General features: G+C 42.0%; 1 protein-coding gene across 8 annotated transcripts in view; it reads right to left on the bottom strand.

Moving 5' to 3' along the window:
• The window catches only part of TTC28 (tetratricopeptide repeat domain 28), a 570,331-nt gene that overhangs the window by 120,105 nt on the left and 433,957 nt on the right, over positions 1–16,269 (bottom strand). Inside the window, exon 1 of one of the 8 annotated variants that reach the window (XM_043437639.1) lies at positions 11,096–11,534. The exons of the other annotated variants lie outside the window; for them this stretch is intronic. Coding sequence (XP_043293574.1) covers positions 11,096–11,144 — 49 coding nt within the window. The 5' untranslated portion in view covers positions 11,145–11,534. Of the gene's footprint in view, positions 1–11,095; positions 11,535–16,269 lie in introns of those variants that run through there. 8 annotated transcript variants of the gene reach the window in all.

The following is a 16,269-nucleotide window of genomic DNA, read 5'->3' as shown; positions in this document are numbered from 1 at the left end:
TACTGAGCACTTGAAACATGACCAGTCCAAACTGAGATGTGCTGCCAATGCAGGAGATGCAGTTTCGATTCCTGGGTCGGGAAGATCCCCGGGAGAAGGAAATGGCAACCCACTGCAGTATCCTTGCCTGAAAAATTCCAAGGACAAACGAGTCTGGTGGGCTACAGTCCATGGGGTCACAGAGAGTTGGACATGACTGAGCAATTGAGCATGCAGGCATGTAATATAAAACACACCCAGGATTTCAATTTTCACACTGATTAATGTCATTAATTTTCATATTGATTACATGTTGAAATGATAGCATGTATTATATAGTGAGTTAAGCAAAATATGTTATTAAATTTATTTTCACTTTTTTTAATCTTTTATCATGTGGCCACTAGAAAAATTTAGATTATGTATGTGGCTCACATCACCTTTCTAGTGGACAATGCTGCTCTGGCCCATTTGTCTGCCCTTCAAGACAGTGAGCTCTGTGAAGCAGATGACTGATCTTCATTCCTGGAGCCTCGGGAGTGAGCTCAGTGTTTGACTTACATCAGAGCTGCCAAAGGTCTTTGCTGATCTAACTGGAACTGCAGCTCCAACAAATGGCTTACTTCTTCTGAACTGCAGTCGCTCACCTGAGAAACAGGGCGAGGAGAGGACTCAATGAAACCCTCATCTAAAGCAAACAGCCGACTGATGGACTGGACTCGGATTCTGGTATCTATTCTGAACACTTCTGTGGCTAATACTGAGATCCACCTGCACACCTAAACATAAGATTTTAAGTAGGTGGTGCTTGGAGATGAGGGCCAGGCTGTGTGAAGAGTAAGAAAAGAGAATTCTGCAATCACCATAAAGATCGGTTGGAAAAGAAGACTACTCTGCCTTTAGACATTTAGTGAGATTTAAACGGCCCTAGTCAATTTCTCTCTCCCTGAACACAGTGGGGTTACTTCATGCAACAACACATCAAATGCCTGAGGTATTTATACTACCACTCTGGCATTCTCGGTGCCGGCAATCTGAAAGTCTACCCGGGCAACAAGTGAAGCGAGGCGGGTGCACGCTTCCCAACAGGAGCCCTGCCAACAGCGCCACACAGAGAGACATTCAGCCAGTCTGGAAACGAGCAGATCTCATCCTTAGGGTACATGTCAGACTCTTAGCGGGAGCTTTTAAAAATCCCAATGCCCAGCCCAGACCTCAGGCCAATTAAATCAGGATCTCTACAGTGGGGTGTTACGGTCTGAATGCTTCTAACTCCCCAAAATTCTTATTTTGAAATCCTAACCTCCAAGGTGATGGTATGAGTAGGTGGGGCTTTGGGAGGGGACTGGGTCATGCAAGTGAAACCCTCATGAATGAGATTAGTGCACTTATCAAAGAAGCTCCAGAGAAATCCTAGCTTCTTTTACCATGACCCAGAAGACAGTCACCCAACCTCACCCAACCATGCTGACCCTCTCACCTCAGACTTCCAGCCTCCAGAACTGTGAGCAATAAATTCCTGCTGTCTATAAGCCACACACCATGAAATTAAAAGACACTTACTCCTTGGAAGGAAAGTTACGACTAACCTAGACAGCATATTAAAAAGCAGAGACATTACTTTGCCAACAAAGGTCCATCTAGTCAAGGCTATGGTTTTTCCAGTAGTCATGTATGGATGTGAGAGTTGGACTATGAAGATAGCTGAGTGCCGAAGAAGTGATGCTTTTGAACTATGGTGTTGGAGAAGACTCTGGAGAGAGTCCCTTGGACTGCAAGGAGATCAAATCAGTCCATCTGAGAGGAGATCAGTCCTGAATATTCACTGGAAGGACTGATGTTGAAGCTGAAACTCCAATACTTTGGCTACCTCATGCGAAGAACTGACTCATTGGAAAAGAGTCTGATGCTGGGAAAGATTGAGGGCAGGAGGAGAAGGGGATGACAGAGGATGAGATGGTTGGATGGCATCACCACCTCAATGGACAAGAGTTTGGGTAAACTCCGGGAGTTGGTGATGGACAGGGAGGCCTGGCGTGCTGCAGTCCATGGGGTCACAAAGAGTCGGACACGACTGAGTGACTGAACTGAACTGAACCGATAAGCCACACAGTCTGTGGTATTCTCTTATTGCAGGTCAAACACACTAAGACAGCGGGCATCAGGGCTTTGCGATGTTCCCCAGGCAATTCTAAAATCAGCCAAGGCTGAAGTCCTCTGTGATAACCCCTTTCTCCTTCTAGCATGTTTTTAACACTTGGAAAAAGAAGAGGCCCTGAGATCAGGGAATTATCTGGGCTCTAGCGTTTCCTGGTTGTGTGATCTTGGATTTACCTACCCTCAGGAGCTGCATTTTCCTCCACTGTCAAATGGAGCTAATAATACCCCCTTTACAGGGTGTGATGCGGATGAAATGAATGTGATCGCCTGTGCAGAGTGACTCGTGTGCAATGGGCTCCTGAGGAACCACAGCGGCAATCACTGTCATTATCCCCCACCGCAAGGGAGAGGGTTCCCGCATGTGGTCCGGTCAGTGTCGCTTTCTCCTGTGCTCACGCTCTGCTGGCAGAGCAGACAGTGCACATCAAAGAACTTTGCAGACCAAGGCGTCTCAAACCTTAATGTGCAGGAGTCACTGGGGACCTTGTTAATATACAGAAGCTTATTTCCTAGGTCTGAGGTGGGGCTGAGAGTCTACACTCCTAATAAGCTCCCAGGAGATGAGATGCTGCCCAGTCATGGGCCACACTTTGAGTACCTAGACTGTAAATGGTAACCTGTTTGCCAAAATAAAAGGCTACTAGTACTTCCTTAGCTTACTTTTGGGAAGTATCATCATATTACCTACTCTTGTGAATGTTCAAATGTTTTTCTTTTGAGAGACTTTATAGCAAGTTTAATACCTATAAAGGAACCAGTACAATTAGAGATCCTATAGAAAAACTTGAAGGTTTAAGCTCATTATTTTTCACCTTATGATTGAACCTAATAAACACATCTGAATCGCAAGTGTGAAAAACACATTTACCCTCCACTTCCCCAAGAACTGAAGGTATTTCTCCCTTTGTCTGCTCCAGAGGACTATGAGAAGATACATTACAGCCTCCAAGGTACTTTGTGTTTCTTCTACTACTTTGGGAAAATAACAATAAACTCTTTGATGTTTCAGAAACTTCTCTGACTTTATTTTCATAATGATAGTGGTATTTCTCAATGTGAGCAGCTTCATTTGAGTGTCATAATCTTAGTCCTGCATGTGCTCTATCTGAATGATAATGGAATTTCTGTTTCATATGCATGTTTCCAGCTTTACATATAAATATGTCCTCAAAAATTGAGCAAGAAAAACTTATAAGTGAATCAAATCATATTTTAGATGCAGAAAAACAGCTGGCTGTTTAAGGTTTCTATGAAAGTTAATTCTGAAAACCATCTTTGAAAGTCTATTTTGTCTTTTGGAGAATCTGGATTTTCCATTTTTCTACACGAGTGGATTACATCAACCTCAATTAGTGATTGTCTCTACAGGGTGTCTTCCAGGCCTATGGATTCTGCGTTTTGTTTTTTTTTGTGTGTTTTTTTTTAATTTTCTCTTGGCTTAGCCATGCTGTGTGATCTAAGGTCAGTCAATAAATCTCCCCACATACAAGTTTCCTTATCAGTGAAAAATATTCACTTTCTTATAAAGCGAAGGAATTAAATTGAATAGCATTTTATAAAAAGCCCTTTCAGTTCTAACATCCCATAGTTCTAGGATCCTTTTAATGGTAGGGTACGCCAATATTCTGATTTTCTAACATGACTCTCACAGTGTCTGGAAGCATCCCACTGACAGCTTTATTCAGGTCACAAGCCATGTGCCTCAAGGGCAAAGGATGTCTCAAACTCTTTAGCAAATACAAATGCACCAGACTATAGAATATACCAGTGGCTCTTGAAAATGGTTCCAAGTGCTTGGAAGTCAAGGAGGCTAAAGAACTAGAAGAGTTCACCAGTTCTGGCATCCAGACTTGGCATCTTGAAATTGCAAAAGCAAAAATCAGTTAAGTTTCTTGAGGGTTCAGAATGATAATCAAGCTTTTGATAAGAGCAAAAAGACCTTGTTCTCAATCCTGGTTCTGACTTTTAACTGACTGTGATTTTTTAGAATAGTTTTTACTTTGAAATAATTATACTTTTCCCATTCTGCACTGGCTGATACCATCATGTGACTTTTCTTCATGAGCCTGTTAACATTAATACAATAGCTTACAGAGACCAATTTTCAAATACTGAACCAGTTTTGCATGCTCTGTGTAAACTCCACTGGTCATGGTGTATAATTCTTTTTATATGTTGCTGAATTCTAATGGCTGATTCTTTGTTAAGACTTTCACATCTGCATTCATTACCTATACATGTGTGTGTGTATATATATATGTATATACACACACACATATGTATATACTTCAAAAAAGTCTTTGCTTGGTTTTGGTATCAGGATAATAGAAGCTTCATAGAATGAGTTAGGAAGTGTTCACTCCTCTTCCATTTTCTGGAAGAGATTGCAGAAATGTTAATTCTTCTTTAAATATTTGGTAGAGTTCTGCAGTAAAATCATCTAGGTTTAGAGATGTCTTTGAGGGGAATTCAATTTCCTTAGTAGTTATATTTATAGGAATATTCAAATTATCTAGTACACATTGGGTAAGTGTGCTGGTTTGTACTTTTCAAGGAATTGGTCCATTTTAAGTAAGCTGTCAAATTATGGACATGGAGTTGCTCATAGTACCTCCTTACCCTTTTGATACTTGTTGGGTCTGTGATGATATTCCCACTTTATTCACAGTAATAGCCATCTGTGTCATCTCTATTTTTCTTTGTCAGTGCTGCTACATGTTTTGCGACTTTATTGATCTTTTCAAAGAACCAGCTCTTAGTTTTACTGATTTTCTCTACTGTTTTTTTCTGTTTTCAATTTCATTGATTTCTACCCTTACATTTATTCTTTTTTTTTTTTTTTGAAAAAGAAACAACTTTATTGAGGTATAATTTAGGTTCCATATTTAAATTGTACAGTTCAATGACCTTTTTTAAAAAGTTTATTTTTAAATGTACAACAGGCTCCAAGACAACACTTCATTCTAGATATTGGTGGCAATAGATGTTATGGCAGGGAACCCAGATGCCTAAACAGGAATGGAATTGAGGATCACTTCAATGACCTTCATTAAACTTACCTAGTTGTGCAACCATCACCACAGTCAAGTTCTGTAACATTTTTATCTCCCCAATAAGATTCCTCTTACTAATTAACAGTTAGTGATGATTCCCATTCTTACCCCTATGGTCAATAGCTCAGTCGTATCCTATTTGTGACCACATGGACTCCTCTGTCTGTGGAATTTTCTAGGCAAGAATACTGGAATAGGTTGCCATTTCCTTCTCCAGGGCATTTATTATTTCTTTCCTCTGGATTGTTTTAGGTTTATTTTGCCTTTGTTTTCGCAGTTTCTTCAGGAGGAGCTTACATTATTGACTTGAGATTTTCCCTCTTATCTAACTTAAATATTTATTTAGTGCTATAAATTTCCCTCTCAGCACAAATTATATGTTGCATTTTCATCCAGTTTAATGTACTTTTTCATTTTCTTTAAGACTTTCTCTTTAATCCACTTATCATTTAAAAGTGTTTAGTTTCCAACTGTTTGAAGACTTTTTATTTTTTACCTGTCTTTCTGTTATTGATTTCTAGTTTGGTTCCATTATGGTCAGAGAACATTCTGTGATATCAATTATTTTACATTTGCTGAGTTTTGTTTCATGGCCCAGGATACATATGGTCTGGTTGCTTTCAAGAGATTTTTATTTTTCTTTAGTTTTGTGAAGTTTGACTAGGATGTGACTTGGTATAGATTTCTTTCTGGATTTTTTTCTATGGAGTTTGCTCAGCTTTTAAATCTGTATGTTTATATTTCTTGTCAGTTTCAAGAAATTTTCAGCTTTTATTTCTTCATATTCACTTTCAGCCCCTCTCTCCTTGTTCCAGGGCTCAAACAACACAAATGTTGGATCTTTTGTTATAGTTCCACATGTCTCCAAGGTTCTGTTCATTTTTTCCCCCAGTCTATTTTCTCTGTGTTGCTCAGACTGGATAATTTCTACTGTCGTATCTTCAAGTTCATTGATTCTTTCCTATGTCTTCCCCTTTCTGCTACTGAGTTCATCTGTTGAGATTTTTATTTCAGTTACTGTATTTTTCAGTTCTAAATTTCCATTTGGTTCTTCTTTATACCTTCTCTTTCTTTGCCAAGGCTTTTCATTTTTTCCATGTGTTTCAAGAATGTTCATAATTGCTCACTGAAACACTTCTGTGATATTTGCTTTAAAAATCTTTGCGAGATAATTCTAGCAAATGTGCCATCACAATGTCACTGTCTCTTATCTCTTCTCATTAAGTTTGAGATTTTCCTGGTTCTTAATGAGTGGGTTCCAACTGAAACCTGGTCTTTTTAATTATTATAATATTCTGGACCTAATTTTAATCTTATGTTTTAGCAGATCTCCTCTGATATCACCAGGTCATCCTCTGGTGGGTGAAGGGTATGATACCATCTTGTCACTGCCAGATGTAGGGAGAAGTCCAGTTTTCTCCACTTTGCCTTCTAAAGGAACTCACTACCATGCAGCTTATTGCCTTGTCATTCTTTGGGTCCTGAGGTCCCTACTGGTCTACCTTATTTTTTCTACCTTTCTGAGCATTCTTATGCTTGTTTCATACATATGCATATATGTAAGCAAATACATAATGCTTAGAGTTTTTGGAAAGTATATCTATTCCATTCCCTAGAAGCAGGAGTTGGTGATGCAATCTTGATGAGCCATTTCACCTCACTAATAAGGAATTATCCTTATTATCCAGCAAAGAATCTTACCCTCCACCAGACGGCAGACAGACTGAAAACCACAATCACAGAAAACTAACCAAGCTGATCACATGGACCACGGCCTTGTCTAACTCAGTGAAACTATAAGCCATGCCGTGTAGGGCCACCCAAGACAGATGGGTCATGGTGGAGAGTTCTGACAAAACATGGTCCACTGGAGAAGGGAATGGCAAACCACTTCAGTATTCTTGCCTTGAGAACCTCATGAACAGTATGAAAAGGCAAAAAGATAGGATACTGAAAGATGAACTCCCCAGGTCGGTAGGTGCCCAATATGCTACGGGAGATCAGTGGAAAGAATGAAGAGATGGAGCCAAAGCAAAAACAACATCCAGTTGTGGGTGTGACTGGTGATGGAAGTCAAGTCTGATGCTATAAAGAGCAATACTGCATAGGAACCCGGAATGTTAGATCCATGAATCAAGGCAAATTGGAAGTGGTCAAACAGGAGATGGCAAGAGTGAACATTGACACTTTAGGAATCAGCAAATTAAAATGGACTGGAATGGGTGAATTTAACTCAGGTGACCATTATATCTACTACTGTGGGCAAGAATCCCTTAGAAGAAATGGAGTAGCCATCATAGTCAACAAAAGAGTCTGAAATGCAAGTACCTGGATGCAATCTCAAAAATGACAGAATAATCTCTGTTCATTTCCAGGGCAAACCATTCATTATGAGAGTAATCCAAGTCTATGCCCCAACCAGTAATGCTAAAGAAGCTACAAGACCTTCTAGAACTAACACCCAAAAAAGATGTCCTTTTCATTATAGGGGACTGGAATGCAAAAGTAGGAAATCAAGAAACACCTGGAGTAACAGGCAAATTTGGCCTTGGAGTACAGAATGAAGCAGGGCAAAGGCTAAAAGAGTTTTTCTCAGAGAATGCACTGGTCATAGCAAACACCCTCTTCCAACAGCACAAGAGAAGACTCTACACATGGACATCACCAGATGGTCAATACCATAATCAGACTGATTATATTCTTTGCAGCCAAAGATGGACAAGCTCTATAGAGTCAGCAAAAACAAGACTGGGAGCTGACTGTGGCTTAGATCATGAACTCCTTGTTGCCAAATTCAGACTTAAATTGAAGAAAGTGGGGAAAACCACTAGACCATTCAGGTATGGCCTAAATCAAATCCCTTACAATTATACAGTGGAAGTGACAAATAGATTCAAGGGATTAGATCTGATAGAGTGCCTGAAGAACTATGGACGGAAGGTTTGTGACATCGTACAGGAGGCAGAGATCAAGGCCATCCCCCCAAGAAAAAGAAATGCAAAAAGGCAAAATGGTTGTCTGAGAAGGCCTTACAAATAGCTGTGAAAAGAAGAGAAGCAAAAGGCAACGGAGAAAAGGAAAGATATACCCATTTGAATGCAGATTTCCAAAGAATAGCAAGGAGAGATAAGAAAGCCTTCCTCAGCGATCAATGCAAAGAAATAGAGGAAAACAATATAATGGGAAAGACTAGCGCTCTCTTCAAGAAAATTAGAGATACCAAGGAACATTTCATGCAAAGATGGGTGCAATAAAGGACAGAAATGGCATGGACCTAACAGAAGCAGAAGATATTAAGAAAAGGTGGCAAGAATACACAGAAGAATGATACAAAAAAGATCTTCACGACCTAGATAATCCCAATGGTGTGATCACTCACCGAGAGCCAGGCATCCTGGAATGTGAAGTCAAGTGGGCCTTAGGAAGCATCACTACGAACCAAGCTAGTGGAGTTGATGGAATCCCAGTTGAGTTATTTCAAATCCTAAAAGATGATGCTGTGAAAGTGCTGCATTCAATATGCCAGTAAATTTGGAAAACTCAACAGTGGCCACAGGACTGGAAAAGGTCAGTTTTCATTCCAATCCCAAAGAAAGGCAATGTCAAGGAATGCTCAGACTACCACACAATTGCATTCATCTCACATGCTAGCAAAGTAATGCTCAAAATTCTCCAAGCCAGGCTTCAACAGTATGTGAACCATGAAGTTCCAGATATTCAAGCTGGTTTTAGAAAAGGCAGAGGAACCAGAGATCAAATTGCCAACATCCGTTGGATCACTGAAAAAGCAAGAGAGTACCAGAAAAACATCTATTTCTGCTTTATTGACTATGTCAACGCCTTTGACTGTGTGGATCACAATAAACTGTGGAAAATTCTGAAAGAGATGGGAATACCAGACCACCTGACCTGCCTCTTGAGAAGCCTGTATGCAGGTCAGGAAGCAACAGTTAGAACCAGACATGGAACAACAGACTGGTTCCAAATCAGGAAAGGAGTACGTCAAGCCTATATATTGTCACCCTGCTTATTTAACTTATATGCAGAGTATATCATGAGAAACACTGGACTGGATAAAGCACAAGCTGGAATCAAGATTTCCGGGAGAAATATTAATAACCTCAGATATGCAGATGACACTACCCTTATGGCAGAAAGTGAAGAAGAACTAAACAGCTTCTTGATAAAAATGAAAGAGGAGAGTGAAAAAGAAAACTAAGATTATGGCATCTGGTCCCATCACTTAATGGCAAATAGATGGGGAAACAATGGAAACAGAGGCAGACTCTATTTTGGGGGGCTCCAAAATCACTGCAGATGGTGACTGCAGCCATGAAATTAAAAGACGCTTGCTCCTTCAAATAAAAGTAATGATCAAAATAATAATAATAATAATAATGACCAACCTAGACAGCATATTAGAACACAGAGACATTACTTTGCCAACAAAGGTCTGTCTAGTCAAAGCTATGGTTTTTCCAGTAGTCACGTATGGATGTGAGGCTTGGAATATAAAGAAAACTGAGCACCGAAGAATTGATGCTTTTGATCTGTGGTGTTGGAGAAGACTCTTGAGAGTCCCTTGGACTTCAAGGAGATCCAACCAGTCCATCCTAAAGGAAATCAGTCCTGAATATTCATTGGAAGGACTGAAAGCGAAGCTGAAACACCAATACTTTGGCCACCTGATGCAAAGAACTGACTTATTGGAAAAGACCCTGATGCTGGAAAAGACTGAAGGCAGGAAGAGAGGGGATGATAGAGGATGGATGGTTGGATGGTATCACCGACTCAATGGAGATGAGTTTGAGTAAACCCTGGGAGTTGGTGATGGACAGGGAAGCCTGGCATTATGCAGTCCATGGGGTCACAAAGAGTCGTATACGACTGAGCGACTAAACTGAACTGAGTAAGGAGTTAAGTGCCTGTGCTTAACCAATGGAAAGCACTCAGAGAGTGATGACTGGAGTAAATCAAATGAAATTGAAATGTTTTAAAATGAAGACACAGTATCATTCATGCTTTGGAGTGAAGAGAAATTAAGAGTGAAATAGGTGATGTTACTCTGTGTGCATGTGTGCGTGTGTGTGTGTGTTTGCTTTCCAAACAAAAAACACTATAATTTTTTAAAACTTACAATTTAAAGCTAAGATGACTCTTATTCACATTACAAAAGAATTCTTTACAAAATAAGCACAGTTGGTTATTAAATCCATTCATGAACTAAATTTCAAAAATTTTACTCTAATGATTTATGCCCAGTTTTTGCTAGGCAGAGTTGTTGATAAATAAAACCCCAAGGCTAAGAAGGGCTTTGGAAGCCAAGTGAAGGAGGAATCCGAGAAAGGGTGTCAGTGATGCAGACATGGAGGGGAGCTCAAATAAATGAAGTACAAGGCGAGGTTGACAGATCTGACATTTAGAAAATCATTGAGACTTTAGCAAAAGAAATTTAAAAGGCGGGGGGGGGGGGGGAGAAGGCAGATCTAGGGTGGTTGATAAGTAAATGGAGTTAAGGAAGGAGAACCTGAGAGGAAGAGGAATAAAAAGATGAATCCAAATTTGAAAGTGAAGGGGAGGAACTATGGAGATTTACATCCTGATATCACTGCTGAAATTGTTATTGTATTTGAGTCATTTCCAAAAAAAAGATCAAGAAGACTTAAAACAGAATGGACATATGGAATAAATCCAAAAAAGAAACAATTCCAAAATTGACTACTCTTTTAACTATATCTAAGACTGATAGAATATACTATAAAGTAGTACTTCTAAAATTATCTTGGTGAAGGGCCAGTTTGGGTATTCTTTGCTTTTTATAATCAACTGCAAACTAATACTATTATAAGACAATGAAATATCACAGCAATGTCCAATTGCTATAAAAGTTTCAAAATGCTTACCCTTGCTTTCTTTCCTTATCTTCTTGTGGACAAGGAATAGATAGCTCATGGACTGGCACTGGCTCAGCTTAGAGCAGCGGGCTCTCTAAAGCTGGACTCGGCTGCACAGACCTCAAATTCAAAGCCTGCCATCTCAGCTGAGCTCCAGCTGTCCAGGGCAATGTCTAACACGAGGACACTCCATGTCTGTGCCCTGCTTGTGTTAATCAGGGCGGGCTGAGTCACGCTCTCACCAAGCACAGCCTGGCCTCAGGTTCACCACGTGTCTCCCGCCCACTCTGCCTGTCCCAGGTGAGTCAGCAGGAGGCTGCGTTCTGCACACCCACCACCCCAGCGGCTGCAGCAGGAAAACAGACACGGAAGAACTGCATGAGCGCTTTCCATGGTCTCACATTTCATTGGCTAGAAGCAGTAACACTTCCATGTCAAGGAAGCTGGGAAACTTCAGCACACCACTTTAACCATAAGTAGCACAGAGGAAAGTCTGCTGTTCTGCTGGAAACCAGCTGGTGGAGAAGTTCTTCTCCCTTCCTCTCACTCCCCGGCGTACTGAACTAGGAGATTTGGGAAGGGATGGGTGACTCTTAGTGTGAAGTTAAAGTGTTAGTTGCTCAGTTGTGTCCAACTCTTTGCAACCCCACGGACTGTAGCCGGCCAGGCTCCTCTGTCCATGGAATTCTCCAGGCAAGAATACTGGAGTGGGCTGCCATTCCCTTCTCCAGGGAAACATCCCGACCCAGGAATCAAACCAGGGTCTCCCCCACTGCAGGCAGATTCTTTACCGTCTGAGCCACCAGGGAAGCTTACCCAGTATTCTCTTGATGACTGCAGGCTTTTTGCTGAACACTGGCTACTGCTGCTACCTGTACATAGGCATCCAACTGCCACCCTCATTTGTAAGGGTCTTGTACAAGTTCTCTGGAGCTCTGGGGGGAGATATACCCACTGCACAGCTCCCTGATGTGGGAACCCTCTCTTGGATTCCCTCCACAGTCACACTCCAGAGCCTTGTGCTGCTAGAGTTTGCTCGTCAGAGGCAGCCCTCCTGGGAGTGGTTCTGGACAGCTGTCTCAAACCAACTTCTCCTCTCCCTGGGCCACTGGACACTGGTGCATGCCTGACCTGCCAACACAGGAGTGCCGCTCTTCACTGCTGGCCCTGTCTCCATCTGTCTCCTCTCCCTTTCAGGAAGGTACAGATAGCAGACCAGCAAGTTCACTATTTAGTCAGATATGGGTCTGCAGAATGCGACTCCCGTGCCTGCATGTACCTCAAGCACTAGGAGTAATTCTCCTGCAGGCCCCTTCATGGTCTGGAGGGAGAACACCCATGTCTGTCTCCTGAGAGGTTAAGTATGAGCATCCTCACGGTGAATAGCTGACGTCCCCCACAGTGAGTGCTGCAAGAGGGAAGGAGCCAAGTGGACGTTGTAGTCTTTCTGTAACCTTGCCTCAGAAGTCATATAGCATCACTTCTCTCATGTTCTATTCTTCATAAGGGTTATTAAGTCTGGTCCACATTCCAGGGAAGGCGATTTAGACTCTACTTGGGAGGGAGAAGTATCAGTGAATCTGTGGACACATTTTAAACCCCCACTCTCCTTAAACACTTTCCAACTCAGTCTGTGGAATAAACCATAGTATGAACCAGCCAGAGTCAGGATCAAACAAATATCTGACATAGAAATCACTAGAATCTCAAGATACGGTCAAAAACTGTCAGAACTCTCTGCTTTTATAAATAAAGGGTAAAGGGATGTACTGCTAGACTCTTGAGAAATGAGATCCAAAACTCTTCAAATGCTCCGATAAATCTCTTTCTGCCACAAATTTTTAAAAACACTGAAAGACTGTTTATAAGTATTTGCATGAGGGAAGTTTTAATAACCAATCAAATAAGAGGCTAAAAGTCTGTTCTTCTGTATCCTTCCTCCTACCCCGTGTCACCACGAAGACTCCTGCTCTGGCAGAAGCCCAGCTGTGCATCTGCATGGTGATCACAGGAGACAACCCAGGCCTCACTGCTCTTCTGAACTGTGATGACACCGATTTTGTCAAAGCAGCTTTGGCTTCAACAGTTAGGGAAAATCCCAAGACCAACCAAGGCCTAACAACTTGCTCAGAGATAACCTCACAAGCAGGATATGGGCAACCCTGTGCCCCTCCGACTCCACAGCCTGAACTCTTCATCATTAGGCGGCGTTCTCTCTCCTAAACACCAAAACATAACTCAATATGCAAGAAAGATCTGAGGTGGCTTCTATTTCATTAAGAGGAAATCAATACTGTTGAACCGAACTCCCAAAGATACAAACAAAAACAGCGGCTAGTTCAAATGAACAAAGAATAACAATGACCAGTACTTCTGAAAATACAGATACTTAAAAAAACAAACATAAGCATGAATCATGAGGCTGCAGTGTTTCCTGTCTGTTAACTATTAGGATTACAGAACCACTGCCTTTGTCCTGAGTTTGAGGGGGTGGAGTTGAGGGGACTGAGGGAGATGCAGTATTAACCTGCTACCAGAAGAAGCGCATTTAATGAACGCCTTCTGAGAGTCATATACACCAGTATCCACAGACTCCAAAGGCCTGCTACCAGGCCTTTAAGGAGCTCACAGCCTAGAGGGGAGGAGAGACATGGAAAGAAATAAGAACAGCACACTGAGATACAAGAAACACCAGAAAACAAAACATGGTTCTGTGCAGTGAGCAACTGCCTCCAGGCCCCAGTCAGCTCTTTCTACGGCACAGTCACGCACCGAGGAGATGGTGGGAAGGAGGATAAACCCAAGGTAACAAGGACAGGATGGCCTCAATCACTGCTCATTTCAATTAAAGGCATTTTCATCAGGGCTTTTAGGAACTGTGAGCACTGGATGAACAACTTTAAAATACGAAACTCAAAAATTAAAGGGCTTTCTGTTGTAGAAAGGGATTAAGGCAAGGAAGTCTGATATGAGGAAGGAAAATACTAAGAAATCTGTTTGCCCAGGCGTTAGAAGTACCAGGCTCTCACACTGCTTGGCCTCAAGCCAGCTCTGCGATTTAAACCCCTCAGCTCCCCTGAGCTGCGGTTCTATTTCACTTTGCTTTGTTTCTCTAAACATTAAGGGGACTGGATGATACAGCCCCTCTCCAGCTCGGAAATCTGGGATCCTCTTGTTCCAGGGACACATGTTCTGCTCTCGGGTGCCATCTCCCCTGCAGGGTTCTCTTTGGTTTCAGGCCTTGAGCCAGACCTCCTTTCTCTGCTCGCCTGGCTCACCTCCCACATGTCCCCATGATCACCACACAGACATAACCCCGGAGGACTCACTCCTTAGAAGGACCTGCCATAGGTCAGCAGCTCCTGTACCAAGGAGGGTGGTCCTCCCCTGCATGGTGGCCCTGGGGAAGCTTCCATAAGCTTGGTGTAGTCCTGGCTTCTTGGGTGATCTTGGACATGTGAATTCTCCACCCACCAGGGCAAGAGGGTCTGCCCTGAGTCTCTGCAGGGTTGTTAATGGGGACAAAATGAAGTAATTCATAAAGCACCGCACAAATACAGAGTGTTACAGCAGCGGACCATGATGACCAAATGTTCTGAATTCAGGGGCTCCTCCAGCTGGAAGTCTTGCCAGGACAGAGCTGTGTGCTTTATTGCTCCCTGAGAGGAAACTTGATGTAAAACAGACACAGCCTAGAGGCTGATGCGTCTTTGTATCTCTCCCCAGAGCAGCTAGTGGCTCTAGAACTAATAAGGTCCCAGCGGATTCCTTCTCTAAGGAAGCCTGTAACGTTGCTATGAACTGACAGTAATGCTGTCCACATCAATCCCACTCAGATCACAGTCTCCGGAACACACCGCATTAGAAACTTTAACTGGAGAACTTTTCTATCACTTCCCACTTAGGTCAACATTCATGCCACCCACTGTCCCATGTAGAGTTCTAAGAAGTTAAGATCTCTATCCTATTAAAACTCCCCCAGAAGGGTTTTATGGGACTGCAGGCATGTAGTGTAATGTACCCATAGGTCTGGACTTTTCAGAGATGGCCAATTTCATGTAACCTCCTTCTTCTCAATAAAGGCAAAGATCATTTAAAAGTGTGATTAACTATAATTAATTTTTCCAAGTCCTTTGGATATTTATTCATATAAGTTAATAAATTAGGAAAACATTTTTTCAGATCAGATTCTTAAATTTTAATTGGAAAATTTTACACACGGGTGTGTGTGTCCAATTCTTTGCAACCTCATAGACTGTAGCCTGCCAGGCTCCTCTGTCCATGGGCTTCTCCAGGCAAGAATACTGGAGTGGGTAGCCTTTCCCATCTTCAGGGGATCTTCCCAACCCAGGGATCAAACCCAGGTCTCCTGTATTGCAGACGGATTCTTTTTTTTTTAATTGGAGGATAATTACTTTACAATATTGTGATTGTTTCTTTCCATACATCAACATGAATCAGCCACAGGTGCTCCTGTGTCCCCCCCCATCCTGAACCACCCTCCCACCTCCCTCCCCACCCCATCCCTCTGGGTTTTCCCAGAGCACCAGCTTGAGTGCCCTGCTTCATGCATCAAACTCGCACTGGTCATCTGTTTTACACAGTAATGTACATGTTTCCATGCTCTTCTCTCATATCATCCCACCCCCGCCTTCTCCCAAAGAATCCGAAAGTCTGTTCTTTACATCTGTGTCTCTTTTGCTACCTTGCATGTAGGGTCGTCGTTACCACCTTTCAAATTCCATATATATGCATATTAATATACAGTATTTGTCTCTCTGACTCACTTCACTCTGTGTAATAGTCTCCAGCTTCATCCACCTCATCAGAACTGACTCAAACATGTTCCTTTCTATGGCTGAGTGATATTCCACAGTGTATATGTACCATCACTTCCTTGTCCATTTGTCTATAGGCAGATTCTTTACTGCTGAGCCACTGGGGAAGCCCACTGATGATTACTGTAGATACTGTAAATCCTGGGTTAATCCCCATGGTCAGAGAACACAAAGCTGTATTTAATTTTCAAGTGCAAAAGAAGACAAAAAGGAGAATAGAATCAATAAACACCAAACACGTTCCTGCAAGCAAGAAGATGGAACTGACTTAAGAGAGGTCTAACAGTGAGCAAGTTACAATGATGGAATTCAAACCCAAGTTTGGCTCACTCTGAAGTTCACTCT

Source organism: Cervus canadensis, chromosome 1 (assembly GCF_019320065.1).
Source record: "Cervus canadensis isolate Bull #8, Minnesota chromosome 1, ASM1932006v1, whole genome shotgun sequence".
In the NCBI taxonomy this organism is placed as follows: Eukaryota; Metazoa; Chordata; class Mammalia; order Artiodactyla; family Cervidae; genus Cervus; species Cervus canadensis.
The sequence above is the reverse complement of the archived record's forward strand: the minus strand, read 5'-3'. Positions and strand labels throughout refer to the sequence as shown.